The 25,687-nt window shown below is 42.8% G+C and overlaps 1 protein-coding gene across 13 annotated transcripts in view; it reads right to left on the reverse strand.

Moving 5' to 3' along the window:
- Positions 1 to 3,397: 3,397 nt before the first annotated feature.
- Positions 3,398 to 25,687, reverse strand: part of GPHN (gephyrin) — a 268,675-nt gene continuing 246,385 nt past the window's right edge. For 5 of the 13 annotated variants that reach the window (XM_040411335.1, XM_040411333.1, XM_040411329.1 and 2 more), the window contains 15 exons: positions 23,392 to 23,434; positions 21,527 to 21,664; positions 19,830 to 19,928; positions 19,647 to 19,739; positions 19,435 to 19,490; positions 17,161 to 17,280; positions 16,397 to 16,455; positions 16,023 to 16,176; positions 11,042 to 11,163; positions 10,384 to 10,471; positions 9,414 to 9,487; positions 9,087 to 9,151; positions 6,157 to 6,260; positions 5,377 to 5,473; positions 3,398 to 4,418 (listed from right to left, as the gene is read on the reverse strand). In XM_040411335.1, the coding sequence (XP_040267269.1) occupies positions 4,285 to 4,418; positions 5,377 to 5,473; positions 6,157 to 6,260; positions 9,087 to 9,151; positions 9,414 to 9,487; positions 10,384 to 10,471; positions 11,042 to 11,163; positions 16,023 to 16,176; positions 16,397 to 16,455; positions 17,161 to 17,280; positions 19,435 to 19,490; positions 19,647 to 19,739; positions 19,830 to 19,928; positions 21,527 to 21,664; positions 23,392 to 23,434 (1,446 nt within the window). In that variant the 3' untranslated portion in view covers positions 3,398 to 4,284. Of the gene's footprint in view, positions 4,419 to 5,376; positions 5,474 to 6,156; positions 6,261 to 9,086; positions 9,152 to 9,413; positions 9,488 to 10,383; positions 10,472 to 11,041; positions 11,164 to 16,022; positions 16,177 to 16,396; positions 16,456 to 17,160; positions 17,281 to 19,434; positions 19,491 to 19,646; positions 19,740 to 19,829; positions 19,929 to 21,526; positions 21,665 to 23,391; positions 23,435 to 25,325; positions 25,389 to 25,687 lie in introns of all 13 variants that reach the window. The other 8 variants (XM_040411337.1, XM_040411336.1, XM_040411334.1 and 5 more) reach the window with 3 other exon arrangements.

Below are 25,687 nucleotides of genomic sequence, written 5' to 3' on the forward strand. Positions count from 1 at the left end.
ACTTATCAGCTGAATGTAATAATAATTTTGTACTTTGGGATCCATCGCTTCATTCTGGAGAAAAATTTATTTTCATTCATAAGGAAATGAGCAGTTAAGTGCACCAAGGGCGAATCCAAGCCACTCTAGCGCACCCACGCTCCTCTCTGCCTGCCCGTCCCTCTCCTTTTTGACTGACTGGTCAAAAGAGATGACTATGCAGAAACGTGGCCCTGCTAATCAAGGCGTGGGAGGTGTTGCAGAGAAAGCAGGAGGAATATGAGTGCATAGAGTGGCTTGGGCCCACCTTCAGTGCACTTAACTGCTCAGTTGCATATGAACTTTTTCTCCAGAATGAAGCTATGGATTCCTAAGTGAATAAAAAGTATTATTACATTCAGACGAGTTAGCCCTACAAGGCATCACGCCTGGTGTAACAGTGATTTTCCTTCTAATAGGGGACGTTATTAGGAGGAAGGAAATTCACTGTTACACCAGGCTTGATGCCTTGTAGGGCTAACTCTAATATGAAGATTCAAAAAGGAATATCAAAGTTTACCTGTGGTGCTGGACCCTTCACACACATCTTTTCTCTGAAGGGTACCTGAGGCTTCTTGACCTTCAGGTGGCCCATGCGACCTTCTCTATCTGCTCTACAATCAATGCATATTTGAACATTGCCTAATGGATACTGAAGGCTCTACTAATCTTACCTTTCTCCTATACATTAGCACTGTATATGTTTGGATCAACCTCATGTTCTCCTAAAAAATAAAACAGGCACATCCTTCTTACGAAAACAAAAAAGTATCTGTCCAGACTCTTTTTACTTACAGATCAAACAATACACAATTGCATTTCTCACTTTACAGTATTGCTTTTTTCCTTCTTATGGTACATTTGTTAAAATAGATCTGTCCTATATAGGGATGAGCGAACTTCTGTTTTAGAAGTTTGGGTTACCGCAGAAATTGCATTATGGATCCCATGACCAAGGACCATAAATTATCACGTGATCCATAACGAAATTCTGCGGTAACCCCAACTCGGACTTCTAAAACAAAAGTTCGCTCATCCCTTTCCTACATAGGGTTCCGGTTATGCTAAGGTTCACACAAGCGTTAAGAAATCCAAAAGCCTGTTCTGGCATAAAAGCTGGTAGGACAAAAAACCCTGGCCGAAAGTTGGCATTTATGTCGGAAACGGGCTGGATCACTGTCGGATCCCATTATAGTCAATGAGGATCTGGTGGTTCCCGGCCATGTCTGGCAATTCCGGAAAAGCTGAACTCCAGCAGGCTGTTCTCTGCGGGATTTCATAATGCTAGTGTGAACATAGCCTTTCATACAGTAGCTAAGCTGAAAAAAGACCCAGGTCAATAAACTTCAACCTTTCCAAGCTCAATATAATATTGTTAGATTAATTATAACCCTCAATGTTGTCTGCTATTAAACAAGCCTCTGGCTCTTTTTTAAATGCTAACATATCTGCCACTACTACCTCTTTAGGTAGGACATTCCACAGTTTTGACTACTCTTACTGTAAAGAATCCTTCCCGTACTGATGTCTTAATTTCCTTTCTTCCACACGAAACGAACGTCCCCTGGTCCTTTGGAAAGTCCTCGAAATTAATAAATCATGTGACAGTTTTTTGTATCTACCACACATATACATGTAAATGAGATCACCTCTAACTTCATTTTTCAAGCCTCTCATTAAATGCGAGACATCCCATTTAATAATCTGCGCGTACGTCTCTAAACCCCCCTGTCTCTAACGTGGAGCCCGAAACGGAATCCTGCTTTCAAAATGTGGTCTTACGAGGGATTTATGGAGGAGTAATATAACACTGGTATAGTTTTTTTAATGTCTCTTTTTATACTCCTTAATATGTTATTTGCTTTTGCAGCTGCTGTCTGACATTGAGTAATACTGCTGGTTAGCTTACTTATAACCAGATTACTCAAGTCCTTTTCTTCTTCTAATATCCACAGTTTTTTCTCCATGTAATGCAATATGATTACTGTGGCCCAGGTACTTTAAATTTATCATTATTATACAGAGGGGGCCATTTATATGGATACACCTTAATAAAATGGGAATGGTTGGTGATATTAACTTCCTGTTTGTGGCACATTAGTATATGTGAGGGGGGAAACTTTTCAAGATGGGTGGTGACCATGACGGCCATTTTGAAGTCGGCCATTTTGAATCCAACTTTTGTTTTTCCAATAGGAAGAGGGTCATGTGACACATCAAACTTATTGGGAATTTCACAAGAAAAACAATGGTGTGCTTGGTTTTAACGTAACTTTATTCTTTCGTGAGTTATTTACAAGTTTCTGACCACTTATAAAATGTGTTCAATGTGCTGCCCATTGTGTTGGATTGTCAATGCAACCCTCTTCTCCCACTCTTCACACACTGATAGCAACACTGCAGGAGAAATGCTAGCACAGGCTTCCAGCATCCGTAGTTTCAGGTGCTGCACATCTCGTATCATCTGAAGGCAATCGTCTATGCTGTGAAGATACGAAATGTGCAGCACCGGAAACTATGGATACTGGAAGCCTGTGCTAGCATTTCTCCTGCGGTGTTGCTATCAGTGTGTGAAGAGTGGGAGAAGAGGGTTGCATTGACAATCCAACACAATGGGCAGCACACTGAACACATTTTGTAAGTGGTCAGAAACTTGTAAATAACTCATGAAAGAATAAAGTTACGTGAAAACCAAGCACATCATTGTTTTTCTTGTGAAATTCCCAATAAGTTTGATGTGTCACACGACCCTCTTCCTATTGAAAAAACAAAAGTTGGGTTCAAAATGGCCGACTTCAAAATGGCCGCCATGGTCACCACCCATCTTGAAAAGTTTCCCCCCTCACATATACTAATGTGCCACAAACAGGAAGTTAATATCACCAACCATTCCCATTTTATTAAGGTGTATCCATATAAATGGCCCACCCTGTAGTTCATCTACCATGTTTTTGCCCCCTTATCTAGGTCTTTCGGACATGTTTTAGGGTCCGTTCACCCAGCATTTCTTTCCCACAGAACCTTAAAATCAACCAAGTTGCACATTTACAAACTGAATCGACTTTACTGTCCTTCCATCCTCATGAGGAACCATAATCAGATCACCACAAACTATTCACCTAAAAGCCATTAAAAAAAAATGCAAAGTAATAAAACAAAAAAAATTAACAATTAAGGGTACAGCCAAAATCAGGAGAGGATTATAAAAGCAAAGTATAAAGGACAGATATGACTTAGTTTTGGCTTCAAACACTGCACAAAAAAACCCTGAAAGTGTGGCCGTTCCTTCACCGCCTCGCTGTACATTTTTCAGCACTTTTTTTAAATTTTATTCACAATTTCATTTTTTTTTTTTATTCACAAAACATAAGACAAAAAACAGATTTTATTCTTTTTTTTAAATAATGGTCAAGGATTTAATTCATCTTGTTTCAATATCATTACAGAAAATGTTATGGTACAGAGTTCTTCAATAGATTCTTTGCTTCTTTTTTTTCCCACATGAATGCTGGTACACTGTAATCTGTACAAGATCAGTTTTTGATTTTTTTTTTTCTGTACATTTTTTTTAAATGTATTGGTTAAAAAGGCTGTCAGCACTTAAGGAAGCAATTTTTTTTTTCTCAAAGAAAAGGTATTCAGTTACTGCCCAATAGTACTGAGCGGAGTGATTGCCAGGACGTCTCTCCTCCTTGTTAAGAAGACGGGAGTCTTGATCCAGGCGCAACCACTTTTTGCTTTTGGCACTGTGCACATCAACACGTTATACAAGATAAAGAACAAGCAGCGCTCTCTTGTGAAGCGGTTATGAAGCATACTGATAAGGGAAACAGCAGTGTCATCTAAGCTAGTATAAAGTAAGCAGACAGCCTTGATTAAGAGCTTAAGTATTTTGTACTTTAAGGATGAGAGAAACACAACGTTTGCAGGCATCTACTGCTGTCTACTAAAAGCTACTGCTATTAGACCTAGCATTTTAACACACAAAGCAATTGCAATGAAGGAAAAGTTGCCTTGATATAATCAGAATAAGGTTTTATAAGAATTTTTTTTTTAAAGTTTTTTTTTTTGGAAAAAAAAAAGGTTCTTTTTTTCAGGTTTTTTTCTCTCCTCAAAGTCAGTCATTTTTTGAAATTTTAGTTCAAGATGTTGACTACACTGATCAACTTTATCCAAATCATAAAAACTAGCTGTGCCGTTGCATATTACAGGATACAGTCAATGATATGTGGACATGCATCAATTGCTTCTCTCTTGCGTTTGTCATCATAGCCTTCCAATGACCATGACGTCCACCACTTCTCCCTTGTGAAGTTCCACATACTGCTCTGTCTTTGGAGGTAGCATCAACAGTCCATTGGCACTGCGCATACTCATCAGGCGACTGCTCATCTGATTACCTGCGGGCAGAAGGTAAAGACATGGGCACCACCAGAGGACAATGGACAACTGCTATCCTATTTTCTTATGGTCCACAGTGTCTGGATCAGCTTGGGTAAGTAAAAGCTCAAATTTTCTGATGGTTTATGAGTAGTGTTGGGCGAACTTCTGTTTTAAGTTCGGCGTCTAAAGTTCGGCTTCCGGTTAGCGGAGAATCCCGATATGGATTCCGAATTCCGTTGTGGTCCGGGGTAGCGGAATCAATAATCGGCCATAATTGATTCCGCTACCACGGACCACAACGGAATTCGGAATCCATATCGGGATTCTCCGCTAACCGGAAGCCGAACTTTAGACGCCGAACTTAAAACAGAAGTTCGCTCAACACTATTTATGAGTAAACCTTTTATTTATGACCCATGGTGGACTAAGGTAACCATAAACATAAAATGAAGATTGACAAACCTGCAGATTTTGGAGGATCCCAACTCTTCCTGGTATTGAGGAAAGAAGGGCTGGCCATGGTGGATTATAACGTGCAAATACTTTTGGTAATAAAGAAGGTAACCCACCACCAGAAGAGGATGGCAATGACTTATTCCACTCCATTTTGAGAACACATGCATGTGCATGGGGTGGTTGTGAGTAATAACTGTGAGCCAAACGAGCATTTGGCCAACACCTATTGAAGGTGAATTGCCACCTGTCATGGTCTTCCAGGTCTGGAGGAAGCCCTATCCATTTTATGGTTGTGAATGATTTCCATGACCATTAGTAGTTTACCTTAGAACTATTTCCTAAGACTGGTCCTCCAAGGCTAAGTTCATGATCGCTCATTGCGTTCAGTTTTTGAAAGCTTCAATGCCAGGTATGGTGTGAACCTGGCCTAGTGTTATCAACAATTGAGATCTTCTGTCTTCTGTCAGGCTAATAGTTCAACTCACAGAAGTGTCCAAGTTATATGTGATTAATACTGACCTGTACTTTGTGCCCAAGGCAGTGGCTCCTGGTGATGCCACGTAAGTATGCAGCGATGGTACTCTGGGCGAGGATCCAACTTTACATCACAAGATAACTGCAACATGGAAAAGAAAGCGTTGTCTGCAATTCAACCATATTCACCAATTTTTTTCCCTGTAATATTTCAAGGGAAAGCTGTGAGAAGGCCACGGCACAATTGCGAGCCTTGGTGACCTATCTAGTGACCATTTAAGTCTCGGAAAACCCCGTTAAGGCATATGCTACGATTTCATACACCTAGTTACAAATAGAGCAGTCATTTTTTGGGCTCACATATTGAAATCCATCGTTATTTAAAGGGGGTTTTCAGGAGTTAGATACTTATGGTCTATCCTCAGGATAGGTCATCTATATCTGAAATGGTGGGGGGGGGGGGTCAGAATCCTTTCCGATCAGCTGTTTAAAGAGGCTGTAGCACTTCAGTGAGCGATCCTAGGCAAGTGACGTCACGTTCATTGGTCACATGGCCTAAGTGCAGCTCAGTCCCATTCAAGTGAATGCTCCTGGGCTGCAATACGAAGCACAGCCATTATATGAAGTAGGGCGCTGTGCTTGGTATGCGTTGAGGAGGCAGCAGTGCTCAATGGACAGCTTGTTGGCAGTGGTGTCGGACCCCCACCAATCAGATAGTGATGAATGATCTGTTCTGAATTTATAAAATAAAAATCTGATTAACAGCGGCGGTTTTCGATAAACGGCAATTGATTTTCGTCTTTCTGTGGCGGTCAGTGTATATACCCTGGCTTTGATGATTGTAGGCCTTGGATCCAGGATTCCCTGCATCTTTCTTAGTGCTGGTACGACAAAAAGATTACAGGTAACTACTGCTGACACAGGGTTGCCTGGAAGGAATGGAAAGTAGACCGCATTAATCAGGACCTGGCAGGTAGTAAAAAGGATAAATCATGTGTAACGCTTTATGGCACTAAATCCATAATCCATCTTTGATTTTGCGAGATGTAGAAATACATTTTTCCTTTAACCTTAGAAATGCATGACACGTTCTGATCAACAAGGCCTTCCTCGGGCTGATCCCTTCATGGACCATAATGAGGCATGCAAAACCAGTGCACAGATGTAACGGATTGTGGAGCCACGTTAATTACCCCCAAAAATAATAAAAAATGACTGGGACTCATTTCTCAAAACTGTTGCTCACAGCAACCAATTACAGCTCAGCTTTCATTTCTTAAACTGCTCCGGGAAAATTAAAACTGAGCTCTGATTGGGCAACAGAACAGTCATACTGTTAGCCAGGGTTGATAAAGTATAAGCAATGGGGGAGACTTCTTATTACTGTCTTAAATTTAGATGGCCAAATTGATCATATGATTTGGTACCTCTAGCAGTGATGACTGGTACATTGATATTGATTGGGTGACCATTTGGTTATCTGTCCTCAATGGCCAACCACCTAGTTAAAGGGGTTCTCCAGAAATTAATAAAAGGAAATTACTGAAGATACTTAAATATTACTTTATTATGAATATATTCCCCAATACCTTTCATTAGTTAGAATGGCTCGTTTTGTCTGGGGAGCAATCATTAGGAGAAATAAAATGGCCGCCGTCCTATTAGTACACACAAAACCTGTCCTAATTACACAAGCAAGGCTACTTTCACATTAGCGGCAGCCTGCCGGATCCGTGCTGCCGCTAGTGCACGCGTGCCGCCGGAAGTCCGCTCCGGCCCCATTCACTATAATAGGGGCGGGCAGGAGGTCTGGCCGCAGCACGGCAAACATGCCAAGAGGCGGCCGGAATAGAACTACCACATGTAGTACGGCAGCACGGATCCGGCAGGCTGTTCACCCGCCGGAACAGCCTGCCAGAGAAAGTAGCCTTACTTCACAACACTGAGGTAGAGAGCTGCCTCATCCTCCTCTCTGCTCTGCTTGTCAGGGATTAGGATCCTGAATACAGTTTAATATGGTCATCAACTGAATCTCTGTAGGAATGAAGATCATGGGGAGACATGAAGTACAGAGGATGGTGGTGGTGGGGGTAATAAGCAGCAGCAGTTGTACGCAGCCTCCATTACCACAGTTTGTCCTGTCCGTCCTCTCTGTACTTCATGTCTTCTCATGAACCCAAAATATTTTTTATGGGGTTCTCCTTGTGGTATATATGATGACAACTTTATTCTGGGGGGGGTCTATATGATTATGGCGATACCAAATTTATATTGTTTTTTTTTTTCATGTTTTACTACTTTTTGCATCATAAAACCAATTTTTTAAATTCATAATTAGTTAGCTTTTACATCGCCATATACTAACATCCATAATATTTATATATTTTTTCCAACGTATCTGTGTGAGGGCTTGTTTTTTCAGAGATGGGCTGTAGTTTTTATTGGTACCATTTTGGGATACATATGACTTTTTGATTGCTTTTTATTCCATTCTTTTGGAAGGTGAGGTGACAAAAACAGCAATGCCATCCTTGTTTTTAAAAATATGTTTTCGGCATTCAACATATATAATAAGTAATGTGATCCTTTTGAAGATTAGGTTGTTACGGATGCGGCGATACAAATTGTGTGTAATTTATTTTATATTTTTCATTTTTTAATCAATTATAAATGAGCGGATATGGGAAAAAGCATATATTTTTTTTAAATTAAAATCTTTTTTTTTTTTTAATTTATTTTTACCAAATCCCACTTGTTTTTTTAAGATCCAGTGGGTCTGATGGCTGAACAATGCACTGCAATAATAATCTATTCATCTACTGCAGTGCATTGTATTGTCAGTTTTACACTGACACTATGCCTGATCATACTCTGCCTCTGGCAAGGCCTGGCAGGCTTAGGTACATGGCAGCCTGATGGAGGAGAGAGGGAGCTCTGTCCCTCTGTTAGCACCATGGATGCAGTGGTGGCTATAGACCGCTGGATCTCAGGGGTTAAATGGCCAAGATTGAAGCCAGCACCGATCTCACCCATTGCAGAAGATTGTCAGCTGTAGTTGTATGAGCCACCGCCATCTCTATTTAGTAATGCCGCTCAGAGGGAGGCGGTGGAATGGCCGGAATGGAGCATACAGAGGGCAAAATGGGGGCACAGAAGGCTGCTGGGGACTCAGAGGGGTACCTTCATGCAGGCTCTGATCTCCATACTGCTGCATGTATATTCTGTAATCAGGATCCATATCCATAACCCATTCAATGTGTCCCACAGTTTGACTGTTTGGTTGCTCTTGCTGATTCTATGGTGATCTTGTGACATGATATGAGTGCATTAATGGGATCAGAGGGATGCCGATTTACATCTGTCATCAAACTCTATTCATCTGGTTTCATATTATCTGACCCGAGTACCAGTCATTTTTCTCATTGTGATAAACTTTGCGCCTCATCCAGAACAGATGTAAAATGTATTTCACATCATAAGTGAGGGACGATTCCTCCCCTGGGCACATCAGACATTCAGTCTTGAAAGAACACTTCATAAACACTTTCACAGCCTAAAAATTGCATGGATGATATTAAACATCTCGCTCCTGTCAGTCCTTCACTAATGCAGAAAAGAGAAGATGGAGGCACCGGTATAACATTCTGCCAGGTACTGACGTAATTGATTTCTCTAATCAAGAAGGTCACAGCATGGGTGTGCCAAAATACCTCTCTGCTGCAAAACCACTGCAGATTCCCAATAACGCCACTTACCTGGGAGTGCAAATATGATTTTTCGAACTCCATCAATGTCCAAGGTGGCGAAGGTGGTAGGCAGGCTGGAAGACAAAGCTTGGTCACTGCTCAGGACAATCAAGTTCACATTACTAAGAGATAGCTGGTTAATGAAGAAGGATGCTACGTGACTGGGTGACCAGCTCGGCAAGAGCCAAAATGACTGAAAGCTGGAAAGTTCTGGTGCTCAGACGCTGAGATTATAGAATTTACATCATGAAATTGTGAGACTGAAAACATGACATGAGCTCCAACAGTAGGAACGTATAACCATGAATAATACAATGCTTTGTATGAAGTTCTTACCCTGGCTTCATAAATACTCGACCAAAGTGGATTTGTGCGTGGAGATCAATATCCAGCACCTGCTTAAGGTAATCCTGTTGGACAAAAGGGAAATATCACAAATCACATCTCAACCTGTAGTACCTCCGCCGATCATGCCTTGAGGCTGGGGCTACATGGCGATCTTGGCCTTGCACGACCAATGATGGCTGTGTAGCAGTGCAAGCAACTGAACTGAATGAGGTCGCAGTGAGAATCGCAAGTTGCCAGTTCAATGGCCGCACTGCTACACACTGATCCCTGGTCGCATGACGTGTGTCACAACCAAGATTGCCGTGCAGCCCCAGACTAAAATCTGTCAGCAGTTTTGACCATGCTAAACTGCTGACAGCACTAGGGAAGGCCTGAGGAGAGCTGTACAAACATACATTTTGTGGAGCTTTTCTCACCACGAGTGATTATGAACTTTTATTCTGCTAGTTTCTGGTCCTACAAGTGTCCAGGAGGTGGAGCTTCACTGCAAAGTACTTTGTGCTTCAAGTGCGTCACAGCTCCCCCCATCTGAGTGAAAGCTGTAGTGGTCTCTTGTTTGAATGCTACCGCTGTCATTCAGAGCAGAGAGGAAGGGCTATGAAGCAGTTTAACGCAGTGGGCGCTTCACAGTGAAGCTCTGTCCCCTGGGCACTTGCAGGAGTGGAATCTGGCAGAATAAAAGTTCATATTAACACTTCCTCTGAGGAGAAACGCTCCACAAAAGTGATGTACTGCTCTAAATCAGCCAAAGCGCTGTTAGCAGTTTTGCATGGTCAAAACTGCTGACAGACTCCCTATAATACAATTTACTATGTTACACAGACAATTCTAAGTATAGTTATATGGCAGGGACTGAGTAAAATGTAGTAGAGCGTTTTTCATTAAGTAATCGTTCCACCCGTTCAATAACAATTTTTGGCCACCAATACAACCGTACGTAAGTGATACACATTCTTACCTTCTCTCCCATGGATACACCCCCTGAAGTGATAATAACATCAGCACGGCTGATACCTTCATTTAAGGCATTTAATAAGTCATCTGGGCTGTGGGGTAAAAACATGACATGTAATTTTTCCCTATTCCAAATGACTAATGGATCCTACACAATCATCCAGTAAGTAGGTGTAACCACAATGTCAAACCAATGTAATGTTGTGCCACTGAAAGCTGTGTATCATCAAGCTACAATAAGTATAATAGGATAAAATATCTAAAATCTGACTCTAAGCCTAAGTCAGGTCAGGTCTCTCACTATAAGGAAATATATGTGGGTGTAAGTCAGGTCAGGTCTAAAAAAATCAGGGGTGGAGAGCCGAAAGGGATCCAACCAGTGGACACCTTTCCTCTTAGCACGTCTCCTTCTCTTCCTGGCTTGATAGGATCATGGTGATTGGGTGGTGGAGGACACCCTGGGGCATGTACCCTTTCCACCCTACATAGTCTTACTTGTATATTTAGTTTTAACTGCGCTTGCCAGAGATCAATGGAGTCATAAGCCACCAAGACTGTCCATTGCCTACAGCAACTGAGGGCAAAATTCTGCTAATCGTCAATCCTATTCATAGCAAACCATATTACTCAGCTTTTAATGTAGCAACAAAGAATGTACTTACTTGTCTCCCACTATACCCAAATTGATGGTAGGGTAGCCGTGTTCCTGAATTGTTGCTAGAAGAGTAGAGCGATTGCTGTCACGAATTTTCCCTGGCATAAGATCGTCTTCAGGATTTAAGAGCTACAGGAGAAACATGAAGTTGTGGAAATCCTGGCATATACCTACATTTAGGTAGACAGTGTTGGACTGGCACAAAAAGATTTTTTTTGTGTCTCCATATCTTAAAAGCCATAGTTTTTTTTAAAATCTTTTTGGCGATTGTCTTATGTAGGGGCTCATTGTTTTCGGTATGAGATGACGGTTTGATTGGTATTATTTCAGGGTGCGTATGATTTTTTGATTGCTTGCTATTACACTTTTTGTGATGTAAGGTGATAAAAAATAGCCTTTTTTTTCCACGGTGTTCACCTGAGGGGTTAGTTCATGTGATATTTTATACAGCAAGTTCTTACGGCTGCGGCAATGCCTAATATGTCTACTTTTTTTATTTATTTGTTTTACACAATAACAATATTTTTTAATTAAAAAAAAATCTGGTTTCAGTGTCTCTATATTCTGAGAGCCCTAGTTTTTTAAATTTTTTGGGCGATTGTCTTAGGTAGGGTCTCATTTTTTGCCAGATGAGATGACAGTTTGATTAATACTATTTTTGGGTGCGTTTGACTTTTTGATCACTTGGTATTACACTTTTTGTGATGTAAGGTGACAAAAAAAAGGCTTTTTTGACACCGTTTTTATTTTATTTACGGTGTTCACCCGAGGGATTAGGTCATGTGGTAATTTTTAACAGGTTGTTACGGACGCGGCGATACATAATATGTACACTTTTTTTTATTTCTTTTACATTTAACACAATAAAAGCATTTTTGAAACAAGAACAATCATGTTTTAGTGTCTCCATAGTCTGAGATCCATATTTATTTATTTTTTTGGGCGATTGTCTTAGGTAGGGGCTAATTTTTTGCGGGATGAGGTGACGGTTAGATTGGTACTATTTTGGGGGGCATATGCCTTTTTTTTTATTATCAGATAATTTTTTTTGTAATTTGCAGCTCAATAAAGAACAATAAAGTACAGTTGGTACAACCAGTACAAGTAGTGTCTTCATGTGTCCACAGTACACACAAAATAGAACATCTATTACAAGCAATATGAGCAATTATTCCTACCCCCCTCCCAAAACTCCCTCCCCTACTATAAGTATAACCCCCATTCCTATATCCCCCCCTCCCCAGCATTGGCAAACCTGTTAGTAATTATCAAGGAAGACCAATGTTTGCCACCCAAAGACTCCATAGCTTATCGAACTTATGAGGGCAAACTCGCTTCAAGAATACTGCTTTCTCATTCATTAGCATAGTATTAACCTTACTTCGAAATTCCTCCACCCTTGGGGGACACGATTGAATCCAATGAAGAGCAATTAGCTTCCTGGCTACATATAATAGCCTCCCTATTGCAATCCTACCCAGCTCGTCTGCACCAACCTCAGCCATATATCCCAAAACACATACTTTAGGCTCACGAGGAACCCGTATTGAGAAGACTCCCTGAATTATTTCCAATATACTCGTCCAAAACTCATCCAATCTTGGGCATTGCCACAGCAAATGTAGTAAGTCTGCTGGATCCATATGACATCTTAGGCATTTAGCATCTGCTCTGACACCGATACGATGTAAAAACACTGGGGTTTTGTAGACCCCCAGTATGACAAACAGCTGTGATAGTTTCCCGCTTTTGTTCAAGGGCGATTTCGGTACTGCCTCTAAAATGTCCTCAGATTGTTACTTTGTTATCTCTCCTACATCTTTTTCCAGAAATGTATCCAGAAGCATTTGGTATATTGTAGATATTATTCCTTTTTTGTCCCCTCCCGAGACCATTAAATGCAGAGTGGTGTCTCTAGAGACCACTACATTACCAGTTTTAGACACAGAGTTATATGCGTGTCTTATCTGTAAGTATTGATAGAAATTCCCTCTTGGTATGTTGTAGACCTCCTGTATCTTAGTAAATGTTCTAAGTATTACCTTGTCTAATAAGTTGCCTATTCTAGTCACTCCTTTATTTTGCCAAAGTTGGAACCCCTCCAAGTGTAAAAATTCAGGAAGCATGCGATTAAGCCATATCGGACCGATTTTGCATATTGTAGAGTTTCCAGCTTAATTCTGGGGTGACCCCTCCACCATATCAGTTCCCTAAAAATAGTATTTATCTTCTGGAACTTATCTAATGATATCCATACCGGGGCATTATGTAATATATATATAAGAGTTGGGGCATCATTATTACACCACGCCCTGGTCTTTTTTCGAAATTTACTGAGCATTAAGTTTAACTCCTCAAAGTCCAACAGATGGGGTGAAATATTAATCCCTAAATATTTGATTCTGTCCACACATGGAATATTGTTCTCTATAGCACTGAGGAAGTCTGTCCGTCCAAAAACATCAATGCTGATTTATGCCAATTTATAGTCAGACCGCACATTTTTCCAAAGAGGCCAAACAGAGACATGGCTTCCGACAGACGCCGACATGTCCCCTAGAAAGAGCAGGGTGTCATCTGCATACATGGCCACTTTGTTGTGTATCGGGCCATACTGGAAGCCTTTTATTATTCAGGAGCTACGCACTGCTGCTGCTAGCGGTTCAATCGCTATTGCGAATAGCGAAGGGGACAGTTGGCATCCCTACAGGGTCCCCCTGGCTAACCTAAAAATCGAGGATACCCCTCCATTAGCTCTAATACGTGCTCTTGGGTCTGAGTATAGTACTTAAACCCATTTGATAAAATGTTGGCCAAAGCGCATTGTGCGTAGTGTACACCACAAATACCTCCACTCCACACTATCGAATGCCTTTGCTGCGTCAAGTGCTAACACTGCTCTACCAACCCTATTATCCGCCTCAATCTGCAGACTGGTAAAAACTCTGCGTATGTTAATGGAAGTGGATTTTTGGGGCATAAAGCCAGTCTGGTCTGTATGTATTCTTGTTGAAATCACTTTAGACAATCTTATCGCTAGGGCCTTGGCCAGTATTTTAACGTCAATTGTGAGCAGCCAAATAGGCCTATATGAGTCCGGTAGCGTGGGGTCTTTACCAGGCTTCGGTATTACCACTATAAGAGCTTCCTGCATCGATTCAGGGAGAGTGCCCATCTCTAATGAGTATTGGAAAACCTTCAGCAGCTCAGGTAGTAACACCACTTGGAACCTTTTGTAGATCTCCACAGGGAGACCATCTGTACCTGTTTTTTTTCTCTCCATTGGCCATGGTTTTCAATGCTGCCTCAAGTTCGTCTAAACTCAACGGAGCTTCTAGCGAGGCCTTTGCTTCCGGTGTTAATTTGGGCAAGTTAATCCCTTCCAGGAAGTTCACTATCTCTAACTCTGAGCATGAGATCTTAGATGTATATAAAGACTCATAGAACTCCTCCAGGATATCCAGAATGTCCCTAGTACCTGTCCTCCTCTGTCCTTGAGAGTCTATTATCTCTGTAATGCAAGTTGACCCCTGCTGCGCTTTGGAAATGACCGATAATAAATGCCCCACTCTTTCTCCTTCTACAAAGAGGCGCTGCTTAAAAAATTATCTTTTCCTATCTGCCACTTGAAGCAGGTGGCATCTAAAATTTTCTTGGGCATCTTTTAACTGTGTGCTTGACAGCACCGAGGGAGCTAAACATATGCTGACTCTGCTTTCTTAACCTTCTAGTGCATACGAGTGTCCGCCTCCTTCGATTTGGATTTTTGCCTACAAATAGATCGAATTAATATCCACCTTAAAAAGCTTTTCATGGCATCCCATGTCGTGTGCATTAAAAAGAAAATATTCCCACAATGCTGCCTCAACGTCTTTCATATCTCCCGAGATCTGCAATCAAAAAGTGTTACATCTCCATATCATAGGTCCCGGCCTAGTACCTACAGACAGGGAAAGTTCCACCTTCAGGGGAGAATTATCCGATAAAGGTCTGGGTAAGTATTCCGACAATTGTATTAATGGATTAGCTAGGGCCAGATCGATTCTCGATAGGGCATATGCCTTTTTGATCGCTTAGTGTTGCACTTTTAGTGATGTAAGGTGACATAAAGTTGTTTTTTTTAGCACAGTTTTTATTTTATTTTTTTGACGGTGTTCACCTGAGTGGTTAGGTCATGTGATCTTTTTATAGAGCCGGTCGATACGGACACGGCGATACCTAATACTTCTACTTTAAATTTTTTCCCTATTTTTTTTACTTTATTTTGTGAAAAGGACGCTTTTTTTTTTTAAACTTTATTTTTTAAACTTTTTTTTCACTTTCTTTTTTGTCCCACTTTGGGACTTTAACTTTTGGGGGTCTGATCCCATTTACAATGCATTACATTACTTCTGTATAGGGCTGCCTTCCCTGCCATCAGGTCCCCATCACAGCAGCGCGGGGACCCGATGGACACCCTGCACACGTCTGAAGACCCCGGCCGTGCATTTCACCGAAGCTGGCGCATACAGCAGGGGGTCCGTCTATCAGTGACTGCCGGACCCCTGCTGCAGATCGGCGCTGGGCGTTAAGTCATGTCCGGTTGCGCCATACATGTACGGTGCTGGGCGTTAAGGGGTAAATAATGCGGTCATTTTGGGACTCAGACGATACCGATTATGTTTATAGTTTATTTATTTTTATACATAAACTAGGGAAAGGGGGTGATTTGAATTTTTATATTAACATTTATAAATAAATTAAAATTTTTAATTTTTTTTGCCATTTTTTTTAAGTCCCCCAGGGGACTTGAACATGCAATCCTCTGATCGCTTCTCTCATAGACTGTAATGATTTAGCATTGCAGTCTATGGCAGATTCGCTATGCTCCATAGGAATGCATTGATGTTAGCCTTGAGCCTTCCTAACGCTGAGAATGAGGAAGCCGTTGTGCAGTGTGATGAGCTCATCTGTAGGAATGTTGTGAGGGCATGTGTCATCCTACAAACCTCATTTCCTGTTGACATAACTGCAACTACTGGAAACTTGTGGACTTCAACTTCTGTGACTCCAACTGTTGCCAGCAGGCCAATTTCGGAGGGTCCCATGTGTGTTCCCTTGGCCAGTACACACTCCCCTCTTTTGATGTCATGCCCAATAGGTCTAGGGAAAGATATGCGCATATCATATACAAACAGGAATGGTAATGCCCAGTTGTCCAAAGGAATAACAGAGGAACGGCACAATGCAATGCTCTAAGAAAATAGGTATCATTTCATGAGGAATATTTAGTATAAGTAGTATATAAAATATGCAGCATTTACTACTCCAGACATTAAGACGTTATGTGCAGAAATAAGTACTAAATGGCCAGGTCTCTCACCTGATATCTTGGCCTGGGCGGGCTTGGACTAATATACGGACTTCCAGTTCTTCTGTCCCCTGTAGAAATACATGGAAGTATAAGGAGGTATGTGGAAAATAATTTTTAAAAAACTTGATACGATTACTGCTCATCAAGTACAATGTCTTCAGTTGCTCCTTAGGATCCGACTACAGCCTGTCCCCAATAAAATGTAAAAATGCGGCTAAGGAGTTACTGCAATGGCATATTTCAATGAAAGTGAACCCAGTTTACAGAAGGGGTCCCCGGCATTCAGCTAATTGCAAAGGTTTGTCTTTTGGGATTCCTATGATCAAGCAAAAGGTGAGTACTACTTTTTCCTGCAGTAAGTGCACCAAAATGGGAGAACCTTGTTGCAGGTGCTCCTTCTCTGGTTAAGGGTCATTTCACGTGAATGTATTTTTGGTCCAAATTCGATACGTAGTGCGGGACCTGCAGAAGGGGAAAACTTGGGATGCACACGGGCGGTATCCTTGTTTCGCGAATCCGTGGATCTTAAAATGTATATGTCAGCTGAATGCCCGCTAAAGGAGACAGGAGAACAAACCCTCGTAGGGGGGGGGGGGGTCCAAGCTACACAATGTAAATATATATATAACACCACAGAAGGACATTGTGGATATAGTAAACAGGCAGCTATGACTGAACTGCTAGTAATCAATCAGATGGAGCATCATAGGCACAGAAGGAGTAGTCCGGGTAAGGAGAGAACAATAGGGGTGTGTAGAAGTTTGGTTACTTACATCATCTGACTCTCTGATCAGCTCAGTGTCTTCCACTTGTACCACTGCATCCGCACCACAAGGAATTGGAGCACCAGTTGTTACCCTCATCACTTGCCCTGGCATCACTGTCTGAGTTGGCTAAAAGGGTGGAAAAACATGAGATCCAGATTTAACATTGGTCGCCACAGCTGATCAGCGGGGCTGTGGGGGGTTAGATCCCCACTGTTTGCTATACTATGAGGCCACAGCTGATCAGTGGGAGCTCAGGAGTCCATTGATCAGATAATGAAGACCTTTCCTGGGGATAAGTATTTAAAATCTGACTCCTGGAAAACCCCTTTAAATCTTAAAGGACCTATGCACTGAGGGTTCTAATTTAAAGTAATACTCTCATGAGAAGGTTGCATCACTCACCGAAATGTGTAAGCAATGCCAAGAGAAGCAGTGTGAGAGAGAGCAGGAGACGCCGTGTCCGAGAGGGCAGGAGACGCAGTGTCCGAGAGGGCAGGAGACGCAGTGTCCGAGAGGGCAGGAGACGCAGTGTCCGAGAGGGCAGGAGACGCCGTGTCCGAGAGGGCAGGAGACGCCGTGTCCGAGAGGGCAGGAGACGCAGTGTCCGAGAGGGCAGGAGACGCAGTGTCCGAGAGGGCAGGAGACGCAGTGTCCGAGAGGGCAGGAGATGCAGTGTCCGAGAGGGCAGGAGACGCAGTGTCCGAGAGGGCAGGAGACGCAGTGTCCGAGAGGGCAGGAGACGCAGTGTCCGAGAGGGCAGGAGACGCAGTGTCCGAGAGGGCAGGAGACGCAGTGTCCGAGAGGGCAGGAGACGCCGTGTCAGAGAGGGCAGGAGATGCCGTGTCCGAGAGGGCAGGAGATGCAGTGTCCGAGAGGGCAGGAGATGCAGTGCCAGAGAGGGCAGGAGATGCAGTGTCCGAGAGGGCAGGAGATGCAGTGTCAGAGAGGGCAGAAGATGCAGTGTCAGAGAGGGCAGGAGATGCAGTGTCCGAGAGGGCAGGAGATGCAGTGTCAGAGAGGGCAGGAGATGCAGTGTCAGAGAGGGCAGGAGATGCAGTGTCAGAGAGGGCAGGAGATGCCGTGTCAGAGAGGGCAGGAGATGCAGTGTCCAAGAGGGCAGGAGATGCAGTGCCAGAGAGGGCAGGAGATGCAGTGTCAGAGAGGGCAAGAGATGCAGTGTCAGAGAGGGCAGGAGACGCAGTGTCAGAGAGGGCAGGAGATGCAGTGTCAGAGAGGGCAAGAGATGCAGTGTCAGAGAGGGCAGGAGATGTAGTGTCAGAGAGGGCAGGAGATGTAGTGTCAGAGAGGGCAGGAGATGCCGTGTCAGAGAGGGCAGGAGATGCCGTGTCAGAGAGGGCAGGAGATGTAGTGTCAGAGAGGGCAGGAGATGTAGTGTCCGAGAGGGCAGGAGATGCAGTGTCCGAGAGGGCAGGAGATGCAGTGTCAGAGAGGGCAGGAGATGTAGTGTCAGAGAGGGCAGGAGATGCAGTGTCCGAGAGGGCAGGAGATGCAGTGTCAGAGAGGGCAGGAGACGCAGTGTCAGAGAGAGCAGGAGACGCAGTGTCAGAGAGGGCAGGAGATGCAGTGTCAGAGAGGGCAGGAGATGCAGTGTCAGAGAGAGCAGGAGATGTAGTGTCAGAGAGGGCAGGAGATGTAGTGTCAGAGAGGGCAGGAGACGCAGTGTCAGAGAGGGCAGGAGATGTAGTGTCAGAGAGGGCAGGAGATGTAGTGTCAGAGAGGGCAGGAGATGTAGTGTCAGAGAGGGCAGGAGACGCAGTGTCAGAGAGGGCAGGAGATGTAGTGTCAGAGAGGGCAGGAGACGCAGTGTCAGAGAGGGCAGGAGATGTAGTGTCAGAGAGGGCAGGAGATGTAGTGTCAGAGAGGGCAGGAGATGTAGTGTCAGAGAGGGCAGGAGATGCCGTGTCAGAGAGGGCAGGAGACGTAGTGTCAGAGAGGGCAGGAGATGTAGTGTCAGAGAGGGCAGGAGATGTAGTGTCAGAGAGGGCAGGAGATGCAGTGTCAGAGAGGGCAGGAGACGCAGTGTCAGAGAGGGCAGGAGATGTAGTGTCAGAGAGGGCAGGAGATGCCGTGTCAGAGAGGGCAGTCCGGTTGAAGCTCCTGTCTAGACACCGCCACATCTCCCAATGACTTGCAGAATTTAGTGTGAGATGTGTCTTTACCCTTTTCTCATTATATTCCACCTTTCATGGCTTGCTGTGAAACCAGGTCAGCTTATAACAAAGGAAACAGGAGGCATGAATATGCATAGAGAAATCTTACCTGTTCACCAGCCTGAGACTCGCCGATGATGAAACGATCTCCAGGGCCATCTGCCGCTGTAAAAAGACGGAGCAAAAGAAAGGACTAGACGTGAAAGATCAAAAAGACAGCAGGAAGGTGTTTGATGTTCTGCCTTACATAAGTCTTCATTAATGTGTAATAAGATTCACAGCTCAAAATGACAATGTTGACTTTGCTAAGGTGCGCCTTACCTCTTACTGCATACCCATCCTTGACTGATGCTGGGAACGGTGGTAAATTGTCTTTTGCGTATACTTCTTGGGCAAGAACACGGCCCATTCCATCTATAGGAAGCACAAAATTAATATTAGCGGAGGTTTATGATATTTGGCAAATTCTTTTACATTAAAGGGAACACTCCAGGCATAACATACACAATGTAATTGGGGCAGAGGAGGCATGGAGGAATTCATTTTCTCCTTGTGGAGAGCGCCAAGCTGGCATAGGGAGTCTTGTAGACCAGGCAATGCTCCCTGGGAAAAAGGAAATGTAAATAAGCTCCAAGGCCTGTTTCAAAGGCCAAACAGTGACTTTTAGGGCCTGTTCACATGTAGGTGTCCACTTGAGGCTTAGCCCCAATTCAATGGAGCTAAGCGACGAGTGTGCCTGCAGCATTCAACATGAACAATGGCAGCAGAAAACAAGGAGCACGTAGTGGAGGGACAGCATCAAAATCTAACATGCGAATGTCCCCTTACTGACCATACACATTCAACAATCGTTGGTCCAACAGCTATCTCCTGTCTCCCTTCCGGCTTCCCACCTACACGTTCGGCTCGGCTGTGTACGCTATATGAAGAGAGGAGAAACCCATGCTAGACAGTTTTCTCCGCTCTCCATATAGCATATACAAACATGTTCACGTGAGCAGAACATGTATGTGGGGGACGGGAGATAGCTGTTGGCCAAACAGTTGGTTTATAACCCAGGAGAACAAAAGGATCGGAATATTTCGCCCGATCCCAGATGATGTCGGGGGAGAGTTGGAAAGTCCCCACACACATTAGTAGGTCGGCTGAACCCGCCGTTCTCATTATAATCTATAAGGTGTATGGCCAGCTTTGGGGTAACCATCCAATAGGTGGCACTCGAGAGCCAATGTACTGTACAAACTAGACAGAATATTCTGTAATGCTTACTGCCCTTGTTGATCAGCTGATCGTAGCAGATCTGGCTGCTGAAAGTCTTGACGATCAAGGGGAAGCTGCAGGCAGTCACTAACAAAGTTTGTAAGGCTGCAAAAACATATTGTCCATATAGTTCAGCCTGTTATTCTGCAATGTTGATCCAGAGGAAAGCAAAAAAAAACCTGTGAGGTAGAAGCCAATTCTTCTCATCTTGGAGAAAGAAATTTCATCCCAACTTCAAATCCAATGACCTTGTAGCCCAATTGCCCCACCGACCTCTGGGCACAATAGCAGCTGCTATGGCTATAGTTGCACCTCTGGCATTTACAAATCCGCCGTTAACACCTAACATTTTCTGTTTTCTATTGATACCTCAAAAAAATCAAGCTGTGGCTTGCAGTGATTTAACTGGCTTCTAAATTAAGGGGACCCTGTTTTACTGATAGATGTCCCCTATGTAAATGGCCGAGAATGCGCTCTACGGCACCATTTGAAGTCTATAGGACTGCCAAAAATAGCGGAGTACGGCGCTCGGCTATCTTCTGAAGTCCCACAGAGGGGGAATAGAGTTGCAGTGCAATCGCCACTCCATTCAATTGGTGGACATGGGACCCCCGGTCTCATGATCAGCTGGGGCCCAAGCACTGAACTAACAGTTTTCCCGACTCAGTTCAGAAAATAGTGTCCCGCTTGCGCAGTGCTCTCTCCATTCACCACTACGGGACTTTGGAACTCCCATAGCGATAAAAGAAGAGCACGTGACGCATGCGCAGTGTGCTCTCCTTCACCTCAGGGGCTCTATTCTGTAGATAGCAGCAGGCACCTATCTGACATTGATGGCATGTCCTAGCGATATACCACCAATGTTCCAGATTGGACCAAATCCTTTAAGTCCACCATATTAGCCACTGCGTCAAAATGGTGTAGAGAAACAGACACGGTACCTCTATAATTTATTATTTCAGTCCCTAGAACTGGAGTCATCTCCAGGACTGTAATGAAGGCTTTATCCATGGATGTTAGCGGAAACGGAGACATGCGGTGTCTTCTTGCTACCTTAGTGATATCAACTGCGCTGTGACCTAAAAGCCAAGCACATTGAGAATGACTTTGCAGAGAACGAAATCACTGTTATGTATAGAAGAAAAGACATACAGTATATGCTAAAGAAAAAGGTCGGGAAAAAGGGGACATAACACGTTCTTCAATGGGACAAAAAGCAGCAGAAGCAAGAAAGACCTTAGAGAGAATCTGTCACCACATAGCTCGCTATGACACCATCTTACATGCCAGATGTGCGTTGGTCAATACATTCTAAGGCCTCTTGCACACGACCGTATGGATTTTTCAGTATTTTGCGGTCCGTTTTTAACAGATCCGTTGTTCAGTTTTATGTTTCTGTTGTGTTTCCGTTTCGAAGTTCCGCAAAAAATCTCCGTATGGTTTCCGTATGCGATCCGTTGTTTGCAGGTTGCAAACAGAACATTTTTAATCATTAATGTAATGTACAGTAATGTGTTTTAACAGTATACACATGGGCAAAGTGGGCATGGATCCGCAAAAAACGGATGACCTACGGATGTGTTCCGTATGCATTCCGTATTTTTTGCGGACCCATTGACTTGAATGGAGCCACGGATCGTTATTTGCGGGCAATAATAGGACAAGTTCTGTCTTTCAGCGGAACGGATATATGGAAATACGGAAACTGAATGCATGCGGAGTACATTCCGCTTTTTTTGCGGAACCATTAAAATGAATGGTTCCGGATACGGAATCGAAAAAAACAACAACTTTCGTGTGCAAGAGGCCTTATAGTGTTAGTCCTGTTTCCATATACTATATAGTGGTCTACTGTAGGAACATCAAACTGTCCTACTGTCCCACTGGGGTTGTCTCATCTTGCCGTTACTAAGAGAGATGAGATGAGACACTGTTCTGACCACCTTTATTCTAAGGAAAGAGGAGTAATTTGAACTCTCTCTCTCTCTCTATATATATATATATATATATATATATATATCTTTTTTTTTAAGTCACCCTAGGTGACTATGACAAGCAATTATTAGATTGTCACTTGCATTCTGTAATGGATTTCTATCTATTACAGAATACAGGATATTCCAACGCAGTGCTGCCATTCGCTTTGAAATATACTAGTAACAGGCCTGGAAGCCTTGTATAGGCTCAGGCCTATTACTTGTATGGAACGCCTTCCCTGATCTCAGCCAGGGAAAGGTGTCCCAGTCCAGTAAGTGCACGACTTCTCGTTTTTGTACTCTCAGAAGTCACATTTGACCTTGGCATCTGAGAGATTAAACGTCTGTAATCTGCACTGTCGCCGATCACAGACATTATCCCCGGGCCTCTGCTGCCCACTGCACTCATGAGCGAGCGCCATCTTTAAAGACCGGACAAGTATGGCAGAGGTCTAGAAGGGGATAAGTGCTGGCACATATCCACATGGTTCCGTGTTAAGGAGCCAGCAAACGCTAATTTGACTAACAGCTATCTCTCCCGATTCCTCCATACATATACAGACTTTGTTTGACCGAGAGAGGAGAAAGCCCTTGCCAAACATCTCTAGTAGTGGCTTATCTCCCAGTAGAACAAAAGGATCCGTTGAGTTGAGAGCTCCCCATAAACACTAGATTGTAGGCCCGTCCCGCTGAAAATTGCTAATGTGTTTGGAGTCCTTCTGGGGCGGCATCAATGGTACTTCAGTCCTACTCTTCGACTAAGAACCACCTTATGTACAAAATAATTTGTGTACATAAATTCATAAATGTCATGTTTGACAACTACTTACTGGCTCTGAGGATGTTTTCCTTGCTGCTACATCTGGATTGGACCTGTAAAGAGATCAAACAGTACATTAGTAACAACAGTAAGCAAAAAAAACATGTGTACTCTACCTTTAATGCCATAGTGACTTGTAACGCATTGTCCGACAATGCGCTCCAACCCTTCTAGCATGGAAGGCAATTCATGGACAGGCTCCTTGAAATCTTCATTAATTAGTACTATAGGTCAATTTTGATAAGAACAGTGTTCCAATAACATTATTTCAGCTACCAGTGTAAGGAAACAAGATTTTTACTAGACCTTCTGTACATATAAATCATTGACCATAAAGTCACATTCGAGGTAAAAACTTTGGGTATACCATAGCCATGAATGTCAATCTAGAATACTGTACATATGAAATCTTGAGTTCTCAAAAAGTGGTGTAATAATCTATGTTAGACAGTGTCGATTTCAGAAGAGCATGTGACATTGTCCATAAGAGAAATTAGAATATTTTAATATTATGTCCATACCGAAGCCTGCCCATAAACTGAAAAATATGTACATCCACACAACAAGTTGAAATCTACCAAGCAACACAGCCTACTTGCTGTAATGGAACAGTATATGACAGAAATGTTGCAGCTAATGGTGGTGTATGACTGCCCTTCCTGGAAAAACAATGTTCGAAAAGCAGAACAGATACATCTCATTGACAGAATGTCTCATGATTTGGTTCGGATTTGTTTTTTAAATTTTAAGCGCCTTGTACGAGTACGAAACCAGAAAGTATCTTCTAAAATGGTCAAAAAGTAGTGACGTACCACATTTAGAGTTGATGCTATAAAAGGTATCTAATATGCCTTCGACAGAGTTGTGTGATGGTAATGTATACCACCAAAAATCAGGAGAAAGATCATGGCTCCAAAGTTCAATCTTGAGGGACACAGAAGTATTCAAAATTTTCATAAGGCACAGGAATAATACAGCGACAACATGATTTTCTTCTCCACGCCTTCACAAATTTAAAGCAGTTGTCCATGGAGTAAAAAAACGATTGGCAAAGGCCCCAAAATGGAATAAAAAAACATAAGAGAAGCTATATTCACGTTCCCCTGTTACTCCCAAACCGACGCTTACTGGGTCCCTACTGGTTTCTGCTTCCTGACGACATGCAGGAAATGCCTGCTGAGTCAGGTCACTACGGTGGTCAATGACTAACTGAGAAGGCATCTCCTACATGCGAGACCAGTGGGGACGCAGTAAGCGTTGGAATGAGACCAGTAGAGGATTGCTCGAGGGTGACATTCTGACATTTCTTTTCCAACCATTTTTTTACCCTCTTGACAACTCCTTTAAGTACGTTAATGGAATTCTTAAAACTAAAACTATACCTGTCCTTAGCGAAGAGTTACCCAACGATAGGTTACAACCATGAAATATTGATATACTATTTTTAAAGTCATGTACTTTATCAATAAAAGGGAACTTTTTGAGGTTTTGAATTCAAGAAACAAAGCCTGAACCAAATATCAGGACGGATGAAAGAGATGAAAGAGATGAACACTGGTGGAGCAGAGTCATGAGAAGATTGGACCTACAAAAATAATACCTCCTACAAACTATGGACATTATGGTTGGACAGGTACACATGGAGTACACGTGAGTAGAAGTGTTTTAAATTAACACATTGAGAACTGAGAAATGAAACTAGAACAACACAAAAGAGTCCTAAAAATAAACAAGTAGACTAGTAAAGTACTAGTGTGGAAAAAAACATATATCCAAAGGACACAAGAGAAAAGCTAATAAGAGAAAAATGTTAGTGGAAAGACAGCGCTAAGGAAGTAAAATGAAAGTCAGGAATCTTCACGAAATATAATAAGGAGCTCAAACTCATAGCGCAAAGCATCTTTTTTGCGAATGGAAGCAGCTCCTTTGATCAGTAATAGTTACTCTTGTTTCGCAGCCTCTACTCCTCCTGAGTTCATCTTTAAGCCCTTCCAATTTATAGTGGAGCTATTGCATGGACAAAAACAAAAGATTGAAAATGAGCAGAGACACTTGAGATTGTTGGTTAAAGTCGCAGACACGTTGGGTCACAGTTTAGCTAGGTCACAATCCTGTTTAATTATCTTTGACGTCCAACCAAATTTCGGATAGAGTGTACCGTGTTCACATGAACTGGAATGCAACGGATGTTCTTGACTGGGCAATATGGTCATTACAGTTGACAGGTTTGTTGGTAGTATGATAGAGAAGAAAATAAAATAAAAATGCTAAAATAAGAATAATGGAGTTGGTTTCTTCAGAAACCA

Source organism: Bufo bufo, chromosome 11 (genome assembly GCF_905171765.1).
Source record: "Bufo bufo chromosome 11, aBufBuf1.1, whole genome shotgun sequence".
NCBI lineage: Eukaryota > Metazoa > Chordata > Amphibia > Anura > Bufonidae > Bufo > Bufo bufo.